This window comes from Helobdella robusta, assembly GCF_000326865.2.
Source record: "Helobdella robusta unplaced genomic scaffold HELROscaffold_1, whole genome shotgun sequence".
Taxonomy (NCBI): domain Eukaryota; kingdom Metazoa; phylum Annelida; class Clitellata; order Rhynchobdellida; family Glossiphoniidae; genus Helobdella; species Helobdella robusta.
Genome location: NW_008703570.1, coordinates 5,210,765 through 5,233,088, shown reverse-complemented (window position 1 = coordinate 5,233,088; position 22,324 = coordinate 5,210,765). Strand labels below are relative to the sequence as shown.

General features: G+C 31.5%; 2 protein-coding genes across 2 annotated transcripts in view; both read left to right on the top strand.

The window, feature by feature from the left end:
• The window catches only part of HELRODRAFT_62245 (hypothetical protein), a gene marked incomplete at both ends in the record, with an annotated part of 28,889 nt that extends 16,171 nt beyond the window's left edge, over nt 1-12,718 (top strand). The window contains 11 exons of the mRNA XM_009010880.1: nt 613-686; nt 750-914; nt 976-1,124; nt 1,431-1,485; nt 3,197-3,306; nt 3,362-3,492; nt 4,708-4,860; nt 6,571-6,623; nt 8,536-8,726; nt 10,432-10,537; nt 12,347-12,718. Of these exons, the coding sequence (XP_009009128.1) occupies nt 613-686; nt 750-914; nt 976-1,124; nt 1,431-1,485; nt 3,197-3,306; nt 3,362-3,492; nt 4,708-4,860; nt 6,571-6,623; nt 8,536-8,726; nt 10,432-10,537; nt 12,347-12,718 (1,559 nt within the window). The remainder of the gene's footprint in view (nt 1-612; nt 687-749; nt 915-975; nt 1,125-1,430; nt 1,486-3,196; nt 3,307-3,361; nt 3,493-4,707; nt 4,861-6,570; nt 6,624-8,535; nt 8,727-10,431; nt 10,538-12,346) is intronic.
• A 2,413-nt stretch (nt 12,719-15,131) lies between these two features.
• Nucleotides 15,132-17,886, top strand: HELRODRAFT_158928 (hypothetical protein; the record flags this gene model as incomplete). Its single annotated transcript, XM_009010879.1, has 2 exons — nt 15,132-15,180; nt 16,994-17,886. The coding sequence occupies 2 exons, from the start codon at nt 15,132-15,134 to the stop codon at nt 17,884-17,886; spliced, it is 942 nt and encodes a 313-aa protein (XP_009009127.1).
• Between the last annotated feature and the right edge of the window lie 4,438 nt (nt 17,887-22,324).

Below are 22,324 nucleotides of genomic sequence, written 5' to 3'. Positions count from 1 at the left end.
ACGAATGAAACGGAAACCTGGTGATTTTATTCCGTATCATTACAAAGTGCAAACATTTTTGTTGAGTACAAACGTTTCTGTTAATTACAAACATTTCCGTTAAGTGGTTCTTATGTGTGTCAGTTTGTTAGTTTGTACAGACTTGCTGGCAGAGCCGTATTTATTATTGAGCTAAAAAGGCTGGAGCCTAGGAAGGCTGGAGCCTTTGAAGCCTAGAAAGCCAAGGAATGCGCCCTAGTTTTATTCTGCTGATGCTGATGCTTTTTTTCACAGATCGGTGCCTGGTCCATTGTTGTAGGAAATGTTATACCCTGAGGCTTTGAAGTTTTGAAAGCTTTGAAAAAATGAAGCTGATCTTTGCTCTTTCGCTTTGTGTTTTTTTAGAAAGCGTTCAGTTGAAGTGACTGACGTGTTATATAATTTCTTATTTTTATAAGTATAGGGGCACATGTAAAACGTGATTTTATATCGAAGAAACTTCCATCTTATTAAAAAAAATTGTGTTAAATGATTTTTTTTGCTACATTCAATAAAATAATTGATTTGATTTGAATTTTTTGTAAGTTTGTTCAATTCGGGTTTTCTATTCCTTACTTAATGTTTTTCAGAAAGAAGAACCTTACCATCCGTTTTGGAAAAGAAAAATGCCAGTATACCTCACATCGGCATCTGTCATGTTCTTCTTAGTATGTTATATTTCGTAAAATGTATTTGATATTGTGAATTGTTAGAAATCAATTTGCTATCAGATCTTAGTTGCAATAGCGGTGGTGTTGGGCGTGACTGCCTATCGAATCGCCATATTGTCAGTCATGTATACCAATGACCATCAGATGGTTTATAAAAATGCCCCTTTAATTGGATCCATTTCTGCTGCAATCATCAACCTGATCCTGATTTTTATTCTCAATTTTGTAAGTCCTAGATTAATAAAGTGCGATTGACGGTCATTTAACATCTTTTCAATTTTTTCAGGTTTATGAAAAGTTAGCAATCAAACTGACTGACTGGGAGTGTTTGAGGACTCAGCATGATTATGACAACAGCTTAAGATATAAAATTTACATCCTTCAATTTGTTAACTTTTACTCGTCACTCTTTTACATCGCATTCATCAAAGGAAGGTAAAAAACCACTGTTAAAGCATTTCCGCAGTTTAAACAACATAACCACCCCCTTTTTAATATTTCTTCAGAATTTTTTCTATTTTTATTTTCTATTTTGTCTTGGGCAGCAATCTTTAAAATACTTTGTTTCCATTATTTACAACTTTAAAAATTGTTTAACTTTTGGTGGTCAAGGTTGAAAAATAAAATTATGCATGTGGTGCATGTTTAGTATATATGTGATGTATTTGGAGAGCAATTTTGCCGCCATCGTTTATTTAGGACTAGGTATTTATATTATTTTAATTGTCTAACCATTCTCAGATTTAATGGTCCACCAAATGAACGATCCAAAATATTTAATGCAAGATTAGAAGAGGTTAGTTGGTTTCAGACATTTTTGGCACTTTTCGTTTTTGTTTTCAATGACGATTTTAACTCGTATTTTAAAATGCTAATGGGGTTTATTACTGATTTTAAAAGTAATTTTGAACCAAGCTTATCTAGTTTTTTCAAATCATCATTTTAACGTACAATGTTTAAAACTCCGTTAGACAGGCGCAACTCTAAATCTGTTTTGTGTACATTCCAATATTTTTCAAAAATTGTCTTGCTAAACACAAATACAGAGTCACTCTTTACTCTTTTTTGTTATTAACCCAATTTTTCCAGTTTTATAGGATTTATCCAGCCGCCATAACTACCCTACTACTCGTAGACAAGCAAGTATAAGTGCGAACAGCTTGTTTTGCTAATTCATCTAAGTTGCTTTTATTTTACCTGTATTTGAAGTTTTTGTTTTAATATAATTTCAGACATGAACACGAACATTTTGTTTTATAACTTAAAAACTTTTTAATACACCGTTCGACAGCTCGTTCTTCCCTCGACCATGTCTCAAGTTTCTAAATCCACCTATGTTACTAATAATCAAGCTTCTGAGTTTCAGGAATGACGTCATCCACTGTTTTCTCATTTCGGTTTCTTGTCTCATATCTGTTCTTAGTTTGTCACTAGTTCGTTATCCGAATGTTGAATCTTCAATCGATATTTTGAGCCATTTTCTAAAATTGTTTCTAGCTATGCGTCTTGTCTAGTTGCTTATGTGCCTTAATTTTTCACGTGTTTTCCTTCGTTCTTTTGCCTTAAATTGCTTTCCAAGGTTAATCTTTAGACCTAAAATTGCATGCTTAGTTTAGTTACGATTTAATAATTTTTCTCACAGTAATATTTTGGTATAGACTTATTAGATTAATTTTTTTTAAATCCCATCTTTGTCTTTAATAATTTTTATACTTGACTTTATTTCAAATTATTCTCTAATTTAAAAAGTCGAACTTCCATTCATGCGAAGCTACGAAAGAAAAAAAAATACGGGGCCTTGAAAATTTACATGAATAATGGAATACAACGATACATCTTCCATTCTTTTAAACTTACTGATTCATCGCAGACAACTTTTTTTTATTGAAAAGAAATTTTTGTTCTTACACATTTCAGAACATTTTTATTGACTTAGGCTAATCTGTTTTTTGGAAATTAAGTTCCTTGTAAAAGTGCATCATGACCTATTTTATTTTTGTTGGCCTGTACATTCTTTTAAATTGATTTACCTATTTGCTTATTATTTTTAGCGTATTTTCGTATTTTCATTTTGAAAATCTAAAACAAATTTGTAATTTCATATTTTTAAAACTTTTAATGCAATGACTTTGTTATTTATGTACATGTTTTTTATTTGATTTATATTTTTTTAAGTCAATTTTTCATATTTTTTGTTTAGATTGTTAATTAAAATGTTGATAATTATATTGTTTGGTACCTGTCATTGAGCGTAGTTTTTTAAAGAATGAGACGCGAACATTAACTTTCGAAATTAATTTTGTTTTTCGACTGTTGTAAACAAAAGTCGTTACAATTGGCACATTTTCTTTACTACATAAAGTTTCCAAGTTGGGGCTTCACCTCCAATCGATGAGAAATTGATTTAAATTGTCTGTGTTAAGCTGTTGTCAACAGTGACTCTACTTAATATTCAAGTTGAAATTATTTAATTTATAGTTTCCAAATTTTCGTTTGTTACGTTGCAGTGCGACGGGGGGAGCTGCTTGACAGAGTTGTGCATACAGTTGGCCATCATTTTTGTTGGCAAGCAACTTATCCAAAACAATTTGGTTGAAATAGTCTTACCGTTTGTTTCGTTTTTTATTTTTTAACTGTTCAGCAATATTATACGTTATATTTCATTTAATCAGACGAATCAAGAGAGCCATAAGGATGTGTCTGAGGAATAAAAATAAGAAACTTATATTAAAGCCATGGGAGAAAGATTTTAATTTGGAAGAAATGGGATCGTTAGGATTATTGCAGGAATATCTGGAAATGAGTTGGTATTATTGTTATAATATTATTATTGTTATTACTATTATACTATTATTATTGTTATCATTATTATATTATTATTGTTGTTACATTCGTTAATGTTCGGCCGATTTTTAGGACGGCATTTTTTGCAAGAACTGTTGGGTGCATCTTCCGTATAGATAAGAAATAATTAATGTAGAATGTTGGCCGCAGCTTTTAACATAATTCAACTTTTAGTACTTTTGGACAACTATGATGAAGTATCGTTCCAATTTTTCGGTTGTTTTGACGATATTTTCAAATTTAGACAATTTTTGTTCTTTTATTGAAAAGGCTCTGATTGGATGATTTTTTTGAACCATACGCCACCTAGGGCATGACTAGGTGAATTACTTTCATTTCCAGAAATGATTGCTCGTGGTTTGAAAATTTTTCTTAATATCGTACAAAGCACTTATTCCGGTTTGAATTTATTCATTTTACTTTGCCTGATTGTATTCATAACTACATTTTGCACTTCGAAAATTTTTTCATAAGTTGAACCAACAAATTTCTGAAACTTCCGTCGAAAATCCCCGATTTTTATTAGCACCCTTGGATTTATATTGCATTATTCTTTTTCTACTTTTTTGCATTTCATGAATTCTTAAATGGTCGATCAATACTTTTCCTAACTCAACTTCTTCCAACTCTGTATTATATTGAGTTAACATGAATTCTCAACCACATCAACAAACAACTGAAATCACTTGCCATCATCATAATGTTTGACGACTGCACAGGTTGTGTTGTCAAATGGCCGTGAATGTATGCAAACTTATTGCGTTGCAAAACTTTTTACACAGATAGCACAAAAAATGGACGGGTTGCTAAATTGAACAAAAATTGCAAATTATATTTTGTGCTTTTTGTTTTTCTTTTGTTTTAAAAACATTCTTTCCAAGCATGATGGTGGCCGGAAGAAAACTGTTTTCAAATGACAACGGCTTACAATATATAAATTTAACCAATTAATAATATATAAATTTATGTAAATTCGCTTATCCGCATATTCGTTATGTATTATTGAATTCTGTTTTCAATGCACATTTCACATAAACTCATATTATCACATTCTATTTTCAATATACTTATTTTGTTGGATTGTTTATTCTTCGATGTGCACTTTTCTTACTTGTTTCTACTGTTGTTGTAAATTTTAATAAAACACTAAGTACCCATATTTATTTGAACTCAGTGATTCAGTTTGGCTTCGTGACGTTGTTCGTGGCAGCGTTCCCACTTGCTCCCTGCTTCGCTTTCATAAATAACCTCATTGAGATCAGGTCAGATGCCAACAAATTCGTAACTCAATACAGAAGACCCATGCCTGCAAGAGCTGTCTCAATCGGTTGGACTTTTTCATTCCGTTCAATTTACTTATTTGTTATTGAACAGACCTTAAAGAAATATGTATATTTTTATTATTTGTATTAATTGCCATGCCATGTTGTATTCAAAATGTTTAATGATATTATGTTTGATCTGTTTCACTGAAAGCAGCCGCTGTGTCACACATGTGACGATGTGTCGTGGCTCATAAGAAAGTATTAAGTTCTACGTTGTTGTAACCAGCGACCGCTTGCACGTGTGACGCGATCTTTGAACTCTTTGTATTGTTAAAACTTGCATGCCTAATAAAAACATGTGTGATAAGCACTCGCCCCACGGTGTTAACACATTTTGAAAACAAGGTTTGCCTGCTGTTAGTGTCTGGCCATTCAAAAGTAATTAAAATATAATCAAGATATTCACATCAATCGGATGGCGATGCAATTGTATTCCTCACGCTTCAAATCATTTCACACATATACAATAAGTTCATTAAATAACACCACACATTAACATATATGCTCACATGTAAACAAATCAATGTACATGTACAATGTGTAACGTAGACATACATGCGATATATTAAAACTTGGGTGACAAAAAATCCTACTCAAATCTGAAATGGCTGAAATCTCCAAACAAAATATTGATCTCCTTAAAATTTTTAACTATAATTTCGTAAATTTTTGTAAAGTACTTGTACATTGTACTTAAAAAATTTCAAGTACAAGTACATTGTGAAATAACAAGTACTAGTGCAGGTACATGGGTGTCAAGCGCAAGTACTGCTAGTAGTACTCGAGTACAAGTACCACATCACTGCTGAATATCAAACACAGAATTATAAATATTTATTCAACTATATATTAAAACGGAGCAAAATAATTCAACAAAAATTGCACATGTACACTGTGCAATTTCTGTAAAATTAAATACAATGAGAATCATGATTTCAGGATTAAATGTATGCAAGATCAAGTGTAAACGTAATGTGTAATGGGTTCAAGTGTAACGGGATCAAGTGTGTGTACATCGTTGACATCGCTGACATCACCAAGATAGACTAAAATGAACAGTGATAAGCCAGATGTGACTAAGAATAATAACAGTTTGTTCGACTAATTCTTAAGATATATTGTAGTTAATGTAGCTTTGTAGATAAAAATTAAAACACGATGAAAGCGTAAAAGTTTAGTTTTAAAAAGTATTTAAACGTACTTAAAAAGTTTATACACACAGCTTCTTTCCACTCAATCATTGATTTTTATAATGCTTTGACAATCGTCATTGGTCAAGTATTTGACGATCGTACACGTACATATACGCGAGTACAAAATAATGTATCATAAGCTTCGGCACATCTTCACGGTCAGGATCTTTTTCGACCAACTGAGGTCACTGCTGCACAGGACCTTGTGCTTCAACCATTGAGCCATCGTTGAGACCGATCACATTTAATTACGATTAAATACAGGAGAGGTTTTATGAGTTTGATGCTGGATGAAGATAGTTCATTTTGAAAGAAACCAGAAAACTTAATTTAAAACACTGACGGCGGCTTCCTTTAATTTACAGATTTCTTTTGATTTTTTGCAATAAAATAATCTCAAAATAAAATTTAAGCAGTCTTAATTTTAATAGCTAATGAATCAATTGAACCATGCGTGCATACGTTCATTTATGCGACATGAGCTTTTGTAACTTTCGATATTTTGTTACTTATTTGTAGGAGTTTGGTATGAAATTTTACATGCTATAACAAGAATTTCCATCGTCACAAATGTAGGTTGATTTTTATTGTTTCAATAGATCATTCTAATATATACCTTTATTTTGTTCTTTAATAATCTCATTAATCTTTTGCCTTATTGTATTAATGTTTATCTTGGGATAAATTTTCGTCCCGCTTGAATTCCTCTCGAGGGACGTGAGAACCAATTTATTGTAAATACGACCTGACCCATTTCTTTATGATATTGACTTTCTAATTGATCTTATCAAAAATCGATCCTCCACGTGATATTTTCTTTGCCTTTTTTACGTCTGCCTGTCGTTCATTTTTGTGAAGCAATATCTTTTGGCATTTTAAATTCACTCGGATGACTAGCTTATGACCAGTCTTGGTGACCGTTTGTTAAAACTTAATCTCGAGTAGAACGATTTTATGTTCAAGACGATTTTAGGTTTATTGAGTAGTTTTATGTGGTTGTTTTAACTTTTTAACCACAACACAACTTTTCACTGGAAAAACGATGTTTTTGTAAACTTTGTTATTTTTAGTTCGTCTGACGCTAATTCATGTAGTTGCCCCCTCGTCAAATTGTCTTCCTATTCCCTTGATAACCAATTTTCGTTTCTTCACAGATACAACAATCTTCAAGCAAGGCTTTAATGTTTATCGTGTTGAATATATATACTTCTAAGTAGAAATTTCCATTAAACTCACTTGCTTTGATGACAAGATTTTTTTTGTGTTTCCCACTAATAAAGCTTTATTTTTCGTTAAATCCATCAGTTTTTTTTTATTGCGTCACAACGCATGACTTAGATTGGCTCAAGGAAAACTCATTATGTACATTTATTTTGTTCTTTAATAATCTCATTAATCTTTTGCCTTATTGTATTAATGTTTTAATATAAACATTAATATATTGTTTATATTTCGGCCACACAATTCTTCTCGAGGGACGTGAGAACCAATTTATTGTAAATACGACCTGACCCATTTCTTTATGATATTAACTTTCTAATTGATCTTATCAAAAATCGATCTTTTTGTAATCGGGTGGTCTTGCATCGGGTGGTCCGGAACTTTCTGAATGAAAAACCTTGTTAAGATTGACATAAACATTAACTGTGACGATAATAGTAATGCTGCTTTTAGTTGTAGTGTTGTAGTATTACGATAGACAGGCGATGAAAACTATGGTAATCATAATTGTGTTAGTGCCACAACTGACAGCGTCATAAATTTCAATAACTATTAACTTCTAGTAATAATTCAATTAATAATAACATCCTTCAACAAACATTTGACATATTTTAAGACATCAGTTTAAGACATTAATTGTAGTGTTGTAGTATTACGATAGACAGGCGATGAAAACTATGGTAATCATAATGGTGTTAGTGCCACAACTGACAACGTCATAAATTTCAATAACTATTAACTTCTAGTAATAATTCAATTAATAATAACATCCTTCAACAAACATTTGACATATTTTAAGACATCACAAAATTAAAAGACAGGCTCTACCCATCATCACAAATTATAGTCACATAGTTCTTTATCAACGCGTGTCAACCAACCTCGTCAACATCTATAAGCCTCTTAGATTCATATATTTTTACTTTTATATTCCTTATTAAATCGTTGTTTATGAATTATCATGGTGTTTGAAAATTAATCTTTAATTATTATGATGTAATTTTGCAGTTTCATTTTTCAAATATACTGATGCCAAGTTTATTGCTTGTTTTGACACTGTATCTGATTTTAATATGAGATTCATGAGCTTTTGAACGTTCTTCTGGTATTTTGCATTTGCTTTGTCTTTGATTTCAACATGTTTTTTTTGCTCATCGATAGTTTTTGCAAGTTGAATCACAATTTGTTGCTAGAACGAAATCAAAGGGGCATTCGTATTTATTTGTATTTGGTACTTACATTTTAACTGGTTTTTAATTTTAGGCTTGCATCATAGCATTCACATCAAGTTTCATACAACGAGAATTGTACAAACGAGTTTATAGTTCGGACAACACTTTGAATGGTTTCCTTAACAACAGCCTGGCTTATTTTGATGTCAATGATTTTGTTAACGGCACCGCGCCCAAAACTGAAGATATTAAAGAGAAATACAAGAACACAACGTATTGCAGGTTTCCTACATTTTCCACTCTCCTTAAAATAAAACTAATTAAAAACTTTTGAAGTTCTTTTTGTTGAACTTTAAAGAATAAATTGATTTTTTAATAACTTTTTGGAATATTCAAAAAACGTGAAATGTTTTTAAAAATAGGGGAGTAACCCCGCACAGTGTCCCAATCCACTTTTTTAAATAATTTTTGTTTTTGTATTTTTTGCTAGCAATTCAAATTGAAAATGTTTCAATTCTGTGTTGCCTATTGCATTTAAGTTATTTTTTGGAACGAACAATCACGTTTTACATAAAAACCAGCACCCCCACCATGCTTACTTGTGCAATCTACAATCTATCCATCAATTTTAACATCACTGCTATCAGTCTATCAAATCATCGGGGAACTTTTAAGCGGAGTTCCACAAGGTAGTGTCCTCAGACCACTTCTTTTCAATATATACATAAATGACATAGTTAATGTACATCTTAACTTAGATATAGATCTAATCATCTATGCAGATGACTGCAATAAGTGCGCAAATTCAAATAACATACCTGATTTAATTCACAAAACTGAAACATTTCTCTCTAAAATTGAAAAGTGGTCTAAATCAAATAAACTCTCTGTCAACTTAAAAAAAACAAAATTCATGATTGTTCCAAATAAAAGAAATACACCTATGCATAACATAACTTTAAAATTGAACACCAAGGAAAATAATGAACAGAGCATAACAAAAGTTGATAGCTTTAAACTTCTGGGTGTATGCATCGACAATAAACTTAACTTTAATGATCATATCGAACTAATTTTAACAAAAATTAATATAATTTTTGGCATAATGATAAGAATTAAAAATGTTTTAAATAATAATACTAAAAGACTACATTACCAATCATTAATTTTTACTCATTTTTACTATGGTAACGTAATATGGGGTAATACAAACATTTCAACACTTAACAAATTATTTAGCGCACAAAAAAAGATAATTAATTTTCTATTTAAAATCGATTATAATCACTCCGATTACAATATATTTAATAATAATAATATTTTATCAATTTTTGAAATAAATTCCTATAAATCATCTTTATTAACATTTAAAATTATCAACAATATAACATCTACAACTGATATAATGTTAATTAATACGATTAAATTTATAGCTAACCCCAGGATTGACAGAACTAACAATACTAATATAATTAAGCCATTAATGAATTTAAATAAAATAACATCCAGGAACTTTTGTTATTATGCACCTTATAAATGGAATAATCTGCCACAATATTTAAGATCAATTAATAATCTAACAGAGTTTAAAAAGAAGTTGAAAACATTTTTAAATTGTTTAAGTTAAATGTATTAATATTTTATTCTTAATTTTATTCATTTTTTAAGTTTAAATGTATCGATGTTTTATTTCTAAGTTTATTCATGAAAATTTAAGAACATTGAAGAATTTAAAAGACATTTATTTTACTCATTTATGTTATTGTGTTTATTTTTTGATGTTATTTCTTGTTTTATGGGAGTCAACCCTAGATAAGCATTTATTGCTAGGCTGACTCTTTCACTTTTTTTGTGAATAAATGGAATTAAAAAAAAAAAAAAAACTTTTATGGGAAATAAATTTTAAGAAAGCTATAAACACTTTTATATATCGCATCTAAGATAAAATTCCGCATAAAGTACTTACCTTTCTACCCTATTTCTACAGATACTTAGATTACAGAGAACCACCATGGTCTGCTAAGAAGTACCAATACACCACACAATATTGGCATCTTATGGCATCCCAGTTCATTTTCGTGGTTTTGTTTGAGGTGAGCAATTTGTTTGATATTTGGAATGTCTTTGTTATGTTTTCTATTTAATTTCATTATATTTTTAAATAATCTGTAATCATTATAGTTCTTAATAGGCTCTGTTAATGTCAAAACCATATCACAATGAATTCAGGTAAGTGTACAACTTACTTGATTATTGATGACATTTGCAAGAAAAAGTCAAGGTCAGAAGGACAAAGGTTCATAAATCGTGGCGAGTTCATTAAAATGAAATAGCGTGCGCACGAACAGCGAGTCAACAGCAGCAGCAGTTTAATGAGTGCACTTGAAGCGTGATCTGGTAATGAATAGTTTGAGAGCGAATGCGGATAATCCGAAAACTGAGGTCTTGAAGAAAGATTTGATTTTGGCAAATTACTATAAACAACGTGTGATAAAGGCATTGAAACTTTACCTTCGGATTCGAAACTTCGAGGTGTTATCGTGATGGCTCAATGGTTAAAGGCGCCTGGTTTTGCTATTGCAATGACTGGGTTCGAATACAAAGAGATCCCTGACTATCATATGCAATGTGTATAATGCGTGGTTAGCACGCATATTCATATACGCTGTGTGTGTTTGTCGTTGAAACCTCTGAAGTAAACGCAAAAGAGAGAGATTAACCTTTAACCTTTATCTAAAATGCTGAATCATTGAATTGTAGAACCATTGAATTGTTGAATCATTGAATTGTAGAATCATTGAATAGTTGAACCATTGAATTGTAGAACCATTGAATTGTTGAATCATTGAATTGTAGAACCATTGAATTGTTGAATCATTGAATTGTTGAATCATTGAATAGTTGAACCATTGAATTGTTGAATCATTGAATTGTTGAATCATTGAATAGTTGAACCATTGAATTGTTGAATCATTGAATAGTTGAACCATTGAATTGTTGAATTATTGGGTTGTTGTGCGACCGCTTTAAAAAGTTAATTTCAAAACTAACTTAATTAACAAAATGCTAATGCCAAACAGTTTGCTTGACCTGAACGTAAATCGTTTGATACTGTAAAATATGTAATTGATTTTATTTGCAATTTAATAGAATATCGGTACCACGTTGAATATATTAAATAATGAGACAGGAGAAGTTTCTTGGATTGGTGACAATTTACAAAGACCCAATCTGTCCATGACGTTTTAAGACCTCAAACTTTTCCTTTTATCCACGTTTCCTGTCAAGTCATTCATTATTTTGTGCTATGCTATGTTATGTCATATCATGTCATGTTATGTCATGTCATGATGCTATACTGATAATATAAAATATGTAAATTATTTATTTAAAGCCGTTGCTGTTGTAATCGTGCGTTTATAGGGTCTGGTAGGTGAAAAGTTGCCATTAAGTGTGATAAATAAGCCTTCTTCAGTAAAAGATAACTAAAAAGAAACATCGCTCAGAAAAGGTCAATAATTTGAGTTCTAAATTGTTTTGAGAACGAGTTTTGGAAGGGGGCACTTTTTATCAATCCTTAATCGATCTTTTCATTTGATGGCAACAAGTTTTTGCCGGTATGTGCACCTAGAAAAAAAAATTTATTTTAGAATTAAAAATAGAAGTTTCTATCGATTAAAATCCTGTTGATGGTTAAAGGTGTTTTGGCGATAATTATTTTTTTCATTAAAACTTATTATAAAAAATTCATCTCGAACAAATGATCAAATAAAGCATTAACAAACAATTGTTTTAACGTAATAATAGAAATCATTACAACTGGATGTGTATTATATGCACTTACACATAATATTTTGGCAACTTTGATGAATACATTTTATTAAAATTAACATTTATTCCAGAACATAATAGTATTAATAACTTGCTTTGTGGCCTACTTGATTCCCGACACATCAACACAAGTCAGTCACATGATGAGAAGAGAAGCTGTTGTTGTAAACGAGATTCTGCTGAAGACTGAACTAAACAGAGCTAAGGGGTTTAAACCTGGCCTTAGCAAATCCAGTCTCAACGAAATTTCGCACAGGATTAATGCCTCAGAGGGGAAAGGTAGAATGGATTTCAAATCACAAACCAGTACAGAGTCTGGGAACAGGGAGGATAACGATACGAACAAGGACGACAGCGTTGTTGATCCACCCCTGGATGAACATTCTTGGTACCTTCTTAGACAAGCGAAGCAAAACGATAACAATGATGTTTCTTTTGTTTGAATTCTTATAATGCATTTTCTTTCCTCTACTGACTCCAAGCTTGTTTAACATGACGTACTGTCAATGTATGCAATATTTCTATAGAACGCAAATATCATAATTTTTTTAGATGTTTTAATATGGTGTCACAGTATGAACATGTAATTTCATATCTATTGCTTTGTTTCTTAGCGAATCTCAGTTTATTCATTCAAATATTATGTGAGTTACGTACATAATTCGTATGCAGCTTGTTAAATCTGAGCAACTGTTTTATACTCAGCTATGTTTTATTTTTATTCCAACTTTTTTAAATATATAAACAATATCTATATTTTTGTATACACTTAACGAACCTTGTTGTATAAATGCTTATGTATTTAAAAAGATTTATATTGCTAAATTGTGTCACATCTTGCATTTCGTTGTTGAATTTGTTTGTGCAAATTTGCTTATTTAACTGTTTGATGTTAAGCTTTTTTGAAAGTGGTTATAATAAAACGATTTCCGTTTGTATTTCCGATTGAGTGTTTGTTTCATTAATTTTTCGGCTGAATGTAATGTGACCGAGAAAGATAATCTGGCAGTAGAGTTGGGATGACGTCACGAAGTACAGTTTGGATAAATATGTAACAAATACTCTCCATGTTAAAAAAATAATTGTTTTAACTTGGAGAGGATACGCAAATAATAAAAGAAGAACAAATCTGATTGTAAAATTAAAGTGAAATGAAATAGTTTAACGAGTGAAGCGTGTGTGTGTCAGGCATGAGTAAAAAGAAGAAATTCTTTTCTATAAGAACACGAACGTCGAATAAATAAAATGTTGAATATTTTTTAAAATAGTACATCATTGATCATCACAATTGTTTTGTATAGGAACAATATACGATAAAACCTTACAACAATATACTTGAGTATCCTTTGTTATTTGTTCAAAATAGCAGGACATAAACCTTGGCACTAACCCAACATGAACTTCCGGTGCAGAAGACGAGATAGAAATGATTAGAAATTTTCCAGCTTCAAACTATTTAATATTTATATTAAATTCTGATGACTTATTAATGCTAATTTGCTAATTTTGTCTAAACAACTAAACAAAGGTTTACATGAAAAATGTTTTAAATTGTTTAAGTTTACAACCGACAAATATTACCTCTGTTGAAAATTTTCAATTATGTACTGGGTCAAATAATTTAATAAAAAATTGCTCTTCCAGTTTTTTTTAGAATCCGAGAATTTAAAAAAATTTAAATGGCGGAAAATTAAATGGTGATTACTAGCTAGATGGTTATTTATTTGAGTCCACAACAATCAATCAATTAGCATGTAAAGCGCTATTTCCGCGATGTTCAACAGCGCTCTTCAATGAATTTTGCAAACAGATGGGTCTTGAGATCCGCTCTGAACTTCGTAAGTGATGGAGAAGTAGTCAGAGAAGTAGGTAGAGAGTTCCAGAGAACAGGGCCAGAAAAAGCAAATGCAGATTTAGCAAAAGAGTGTTTAACACTAGTTAAAGAAGTGAGAGCAAGAAGACGATTGTAAACAGGGGCGTTTAGATTCAATTAATATATCTGATAAGTACTTAGGAAATAATTGAGATTGAAACTTATACATTAATGTAAAAATTTTAAAAATTATTCTATATTTTATAGATAGCCAGTGCAAGAGAACGAGATATGGAGATATATGAGAAAAGAAAGGGGCACGAGCAACTAGAAGAACAGCAGAGTTAAAAGCTTTGCTTAAAGGATAGAGTATAGAATCAGGAAGACCATAGTAGAGCGAGTTACAATAATCAACCATAAATAAGACTAACGAAGTAACAAGAAGGAAAAGAGTAGGATCATTAGGAAAAGGCAAAAGTTTTTTTATTCTTTGTAGATGAAAGTAAAAACTTCTAGTAACACTATTAATCTGAGAAGAAAGAGACATGCTAGAATCAAAGATAAAGCCTAGACTACAAAACTTGTAAGAAACATCAAGAGTTTTAGAATAAGGTAAGATTATAGGAGGAATAGTAATAGATTGTTTAGATTTATTAAAACAAATTAATTCAAATTTAGAAGGATTAAGCTTAAGACACATAGAGTCAGACCAAGCGATAATTGAAGAAAAACATAGAGATAGATTATGAAAAACACTATTAAGATTAGATGGAGGAAAAGAAGAATAAATATAAGAATCATCAGCATATAGTTGACTAGTGAAAATAAAGTTATTAATAATACGAGGTAGTTCAGAGGTGTAGAGTATAAAAAGAAGAAGGCCAAGGATAGAACTCTAAGGTACCCCGAAAATAGGAGTAGCGAGTTAGAAGTAGAATTGTTGGAACAACAGAAGAACAACGATTAAAGAGATAAGAAAAAAACCAAGATAGACAAGAATCAGTAATATTAAAAGAATGATCTAGAAGCCTTAAGAGAATAGTATGATCAACAGTATCAAAGGCAGAGGAAAAGTCAAGAGCAAGAAGAAGAGTAAGATTACTATTGTCACTAGAAAGAAGGATATCATTATGTATTTTGAGTAAAGAAGTTTCAGTATTGTGAGCAGGTCTGAAACCAGATTGAGATACAGATAGCAAGGAGTTAGAGTTTAAATAAGATGACAATTGATTATAAACTACTTTTTCTATTAGTGCAGAGATGAAGGTAATATTAGTAACAAGTCTATAATTAGATAAAGAGGTAGGATCAAAAGATGAGTTTTTAAGAATAGGAATAACAAAAGAATTTTTATAAGAAGTAGAAAATTTGGAGGTAGAAAGAGATAAATTGCCAAATAGTAAAATTTTTGGGAATCAGCTACTGTTTCTGGGTGACCCATACCTGATTTTGCGTTAAAAGATGTGATACAGGATAAAATGGAATAGCATTCATGTGCTTGCTAATTTTACAATAAAGCAGAGCGTCGTTAATATGTAACCAGCCTTACTTGTATACCAGTATACCATACTATACTAGTAAGCTGAATGATTTGCTACCGTGCATATATTTTTCTAAGTCTGATCGCCATTCATTTTAATTTTTTTTTATATGACTTGCCCATCCAATTGGCTGTAATTGTAATTGGTTGTTTGGTGAGCTGAAGTGAGAGCACAGATTTGAATGTTTAAAATTTACGATAAAATTAAAGTTTACAATGGAAAAATCAACTGAAAATAAACTTTCATTCCTAGACGTACTAATACAAAATGTGCAAAATGAATTTAAAACCTCAGTATACACTAAAGCAACAAACAAAGGCTTATGCCTCAATGGCAATAGTGAACGTTCTCAAACATATCTAGAGAGCACGATTTCTGCCTTGGTAGAAAACGAGCCTACACACACCTTCTGATATAGGAAGCAGGATACAGAACTATTTAGAATCACTAAACTACTCATTAATAATGGATAAAAAATTCTATGATCCAGAAAATAATAGAACGCAAACAACAAAAAGCAGCAACAATAACAATGCAACCAACATTAGTAACAAAAATAACATAGTAATATATTATAAGTATCACATGTCAACCGCTTTTGAACAAGATAAAAAAATTATGAAAAGAATTATAAAAAATAACGTCCAGGCAACCAACGAAAACGTCATCTCTTGTGATGAAAAACAACTGCACTAGTAAACCAGAATCGATGATGGATCATAGCCATCTAATATATTTGTTCAAATGTAATATTGGTGAGTGTGGGCACCATAATTCCGAATATATTGGTATGCCGACGACCAAGTTATCGAGAAGACTCACGATGTACGTTCAAGCTGGCGCTATAAAGAATCACAAGAAAGAGAAACACAAAACTAAAGATTCTAGACAAATTTTGGATCATAATGTTGAAATCTTACATTACAATAACAACCATTATATACGAATATACGAATAATGTTGAATGTTGCGGCTGTGTCTAAATTTTCTCCGTGTTTTTGAATAAATATTGTGTATTTTTTACTGATATACAGTTGAATTTGGATTATTATAATAGAGTAAATTGAGGAGAGTATTTTCGTTTTTTTATTTTTTCGAAATAATATAATTTAGTATTTTTAATTGAATTTAATAATAATATTTAGTTTAATAGTTGAGTTAGATATTTTTTTTTTTTTTTTTTTTTTGTTAATTTTCTGTTAACACTCCCTCAGTAATTTAATCTGTTGAATTTGTTGTTTGAGCTTTGTTTGCAGACATTTATCGTACAACATTAACATTCGCATTTCACTAACCTACTACAGTACAACTTATATTGTTATTATTATATCACAGAACGTTGTTTATTTTTGGTTTTTCTGCAGTAATGACGAACGAAAATTGTTGTAAATGTGATAGTGTTGTTGAGGATGGAATTTGCTGCCCATGCTGCCAAAGTTTCGTACATCCGAAATGTGCTGGTTTCACCAAGGACTCGCTGTCATTATATAAAAAAATGAAAAACTTAAGGTGGTATTGTGACAACTGCCTGAGCTATGTCGATGATGTTAAAGGGATTTCCAAGTTGATAAATGATAAACATGTGGCATTAAATATGGAATTGAAGAAGATTTCTGAATCTGGGGACATTTTAAGGAATGACATAGAGCAGTTGAGGATCGCAGTCGATAATAGTAAAGGAAAATTGGATCAGGTTGCTAGTGTTGATTCATTGAAAAGTGAAATTAATGCTAAGTGGTCTGAGGTTGTTAAAAAAAATTGTGATGCTGTATGTAGTGAAGTTAGATCGATACAAAAAACACTTAATGTTGTAAATGAAAATAAAGAACGTGAAAACAATATCATCATTTTTAATCTTGCTGAAAGTGAAAATAGTGTGAAAGATAAAGAAATTGTGATGAAAATCTTTCAATCGCTGACTGAGGAGTCAATTAAAAGCAGCGACGTTGTTAAAGTTTTTAGACAGGGCAAAAAAGAGGAGCAAATTACCTCTCCACGCCCGATAATTGTTAAATTTAACAACACGTCATCAAAGGTACTTGTGATGAATAAACTGTTTAAAATTAAATTGCTTGACGATAAATTGAAAAGTATTAGAATAAGTCATGATATGACCCGTGAACAACGAACTGATTATCGTAAACTGGTTGATGAGGCTAAAAGTAGAGAGGCTGATGATGGGGAAGATTTTTTATACCGCGTCAGGGGTCCGGTGGGTCGCTGGAAGATTGTGAGGTTTCTCAAAAAAGGAAAATAAAAACTCTGTGTTTTGGTTTGCTTAACATAAGATCAATGTCAAAGTTTAATTTTGTCTATGAACTATTGGATGATAGTTTGGACATTTTTGTATTAAATGAAACTTGGCATGGTTCGTCTAATAATGTTTGTCTTAAACTTGCTATGCCACCTGGTTTCACATACGTTGATTTTTTGTGACCTTCAGATCCCCTGCATGGTGGAGTTATTGTATATTTCAGAGATTATTTTAGGTTTAAAAGAATTGATCTGCCACAATTGAAGACATTTGAAGCAGTAGCTATTAAGTTTTTCATCAATCATACTGTAATTATTTTGTTGGCATTATACAGACCAGGATCATCTGCTGTATCAGCATTGTTTTTTCATGAATTGATCTGTGTTCTGGATGAAATATCAATCCTTGCGGATTATTTGCTGCTTTCTGGTGATTTTAATATTCACATGGAAAATTTGAATAGTTCTACAACTGTTAGATTATTGGAAGTATTTAACTCATATCAGGTTACAAATAGAATAAATTAGCCAACTCATAATTTGGGTGGTACGTTAGACTTGGTAGTGTCTTCCGACGATTTTCCTGCTATTGAATGTATTGTTAATCCATGTGATATATACTCAGATCACAGTTTCATCAAATCGGTTTTTCCAGTGATATTGAAGCAGCCTGTTTTTCGCCTAAAATGGGTTCGTTCTTGGGGTCGGATGGATGAAAAATTATTTTCATCATTAGTTTTGGGTTCTCATATCAGTGGTCCATTTGATTACAATGATGCGGGCTTGATGCTGGTGATGTTTACTGAGGAAATGAAATCTATCATAGATAAGGTAGCTCCACTGCATTTGGTGAAATCGAGACATGTCCCATCAGCGCCATGGTTTGATGATGAATGTAGAAAATTAAAAAGACTTTGCCGTAAATTGGAGAGACAGTATAAAGTTAATAAAACATTATCTAATAGAGATGCTTGGAAAACTGCTCTTATTAATGTTTATAAAAATAACTACTGGAAAAAGTTGGTGGAAAATAATAAAGGTCAACCAAAAAAATTATGGACTATTGTAAACAAATTACTTTGTAGAGCAACCTCACTAGATTCATCAAAGTCATCATCCTGTCAGCATTGTTCTACTGATTTTGCAGAATATTTCAAAAATAAGATTGGAAAAGTTATAAAAGATACGGATGCATTTTATATGCCATTGCAGTCTTTTCACAAACTTTATGATGGACAATTGTTCAACAATTTCTCGCTTTGTTCAAGTGATGATATCAAAAAGATCGTTTTGGAATCACCAACAAAATCATGTCTGTTGGATTGTTTACCTACCAGATTGATGAAGGCACACTTAGATTTGTTCTTGCCATTTCTAACCTTTTTTATTAATTTAAGCTTGAAAACTGGTGTTTTTCCGTCTGCATGTAAGCATGCTTTGGTTACACCAATATTGAAAAAACAGTCTCTCGATAAAGATGAAATAAATAATTATCGTCCGGTGTCAAACTTAACGTTTATTTCAAAGTTAATTGAACGAGTAGTTGCAATGCAGTTTGTTCGACATTTGAATGAGCATAATTTACTACCATCATTGCAATCTAGTTATCGGAGATTTCATTCAACAGAGACAGCACTTATTGATGTCACATCTTCATTGTTTGAATCGATGGAATCACATGATGTATCACTTCTTGCTCTGCTTGATATGAGCGCAGCATTTGATTGTGTTGATCACAAATTGCTGGTTCATAAACTTAAACGCTGTGGTATCACCGGGACTACCCTCAAATGGTTTGAGTCTTATTTAATTGGTAGGACTCAGCAGATTATTTTTAACAATGAATTGTCTACAACTGAAACTATAAGATTTGGTGTGCCACAAGGATCTGTCCTTGGCCCCATTTTGTTTCTAGTTTACACAGCTGATGTTTTCAACATAATCAAGAATCATAATTTTAAGTGCCATGGTTATGCGGATGACATTCAGATTATTGCTACTAGTCATGTTACATCGTTTCCAGTCATGATTGATAAATTAGCACTATGCCTTGGTGAAGTTGATCATTGGATGAAAACGCATCGCCTTAAATTAAATACCTGTAAAACTCAGCTTATGAAGGTTGGAACGTGGCAGCAATTGTCAAAATTACAAATTGGATCAATTAATATTTGTGGTGATTCAATCGATTTTTGTGCATCTGTGCGCAATCTGGGAGTAGTTTTTGATAGTAGTCTATTGATGAAGGACCATGTTAAATCACTTACAAGTGAATGCTATCATCATATGCGTGGATTTAGAATTGTCCGGAAGTCGTTAAGTAGACACATATTACAAAGTCTGGTGCATGCATTCGTACATTCAAGGCTGGATTACTGTAATGTTTTGCTCTACGGCACTGCAAATAATGTGATTAGTCAGCTTCAGTCAATACAAAATCGAGCAGCAAAGATTGTAACAGGTGCATCAAAGTTTGAACATGTGACCCCAATTTTGAGTGAATTGCATTGGTTAACTGTTGAAAAAAGAATTGTTTTCAGAATTGCTGTGATGGTTTATAAATGCAGAAATGGCCTGGCTCCCAAGTACCTTCAAGATAAAGTTGTTCAGAGGGATATTCCTATGCATCGACTTGGACTGCGTTCAGATTGTTCAGATTTGTTAAAAGTTCCTTTTGCTAAATTGAAGATTGGATCACGTAATTTTTCTATTGTAGGACCGACGATCTGGAATAGTCTGCCACAGTACTTACGTGATCCGGGTGTCTCCCTTGGAAAGTTTCGAAAAGAATTGAAAGCTTATTTATTTTCTCTGAGCAAATGATACTTTTAGTTAATGGCGTTTTTGAGAAGATTGAAAAAGCGCCTATTAAACATTCATAATAATAATAATAATAATTATAATTTACGACTAGACGAATCAATACCTACTCATAGAACAAAGACATCAGATAATAAAAATTCAACAACGGGCAATTGGAATTCTTCCTACCAATAAATTTAGAAACAGAGGAATGATCTATAATGAAAACAAGTAAAAGTGTTATATTAAACGAAGTTTAAGATTGTAAAGCTAGTTAAATGAGCGTTAAGTATTCACTTTGAACAAACAAGGAATCAATAAAGTGGAGTATAAACACAATATATATATATATATATATTTAGCATCTGGGCACATACACAACAAATCAATTTGAACACCGAAAATGGTATAGGAAGACCGAAAAAAGCTTTCTTGTTCTATCATGCATGAAATAAACAAAAATTTTAGTTTTGAACTCAAGAAACTTGGAATTGATTTACAATCAACCGTTAGAAAAATCGAAAAGTTAAATAGGAAGTTAACTAACGCCTAACATGCTGTGATTTTCTTCAATAATTGCTTATATATATATATATATATATATATATATATATATATATATATGAAATAATTTTAGACAATAACACCAAAGCAATTTATTACAACAAAGAATACTTCAAATTGAAGATAGCAGAATCAATTTTCATTGATAAATGTAAACCAGTAATAATTATTCAAATATATATTTTCTTTTGTTATGGTGTGTTTTGCGATCGCTGCTGTTGATGTATTTTGCATGTCTTTCTGTAGTGAAATGCTGATGTGTAATGATTGTAATTAATAAAATAAATGGACCTATAAATAAGCGAATAATAGGTAATGAATTAAAACTGCTGAACAGTAAACGTGGTGCATGTTGTTGTTGGCTGCCATCACCTGGTCCAGATTCGTCTTGTTCTTTGCGAGAACTCCTGATCATGGGTCGTTGTGCAGTCAGTTTTATAAATTGAAAAAAACAAGAGAGAAAGGGAGAGAAAAAGAAGGAATAAAACATAGCGACAGAAACAATTGGCAGAATGCTAATTGGTTTGTTTACGTACGAGTGCTGACGTAATCTGAATGATGTCAGCGAGATGACCCCAAGAATAGGGATGTGCTTGTATTAAGAGTCATATTGATATTTACTAGTCGTAATAGCTGAGATATTTTTTGTTATATTAGTTAGTTAGGCCGCAGAAGTTGTTTTTGTTCGTTTATTTATATTTCTTCAACAATTCACTGTCAGTAATATGATGACGACGATGACAACGATGATGATGTTATTGATAAAATAAGTGATGATGCGTTTGTTTATGCATTTGTTAATTCAAATGCATGAAGTATGTGTGCGGTATGTACGGTTTTGTATGCATGTTTATGAATGTGTATGTTTGAAAATGAGTGTGTGTATGTGTGCTGATGTGGATAATGCTGTGTTTACATGAACTGATGTGTGTGTGTATTGCAAGTACATTATATTGAAACTGCGGGAATTTATAATTTTCATCATGAACAATTCGAAGTGAGATATTTGATTATATGCGTTCTTCAGCTGCATAATTATCATTCCACCACCACAATCATCATCACATCAACGATGA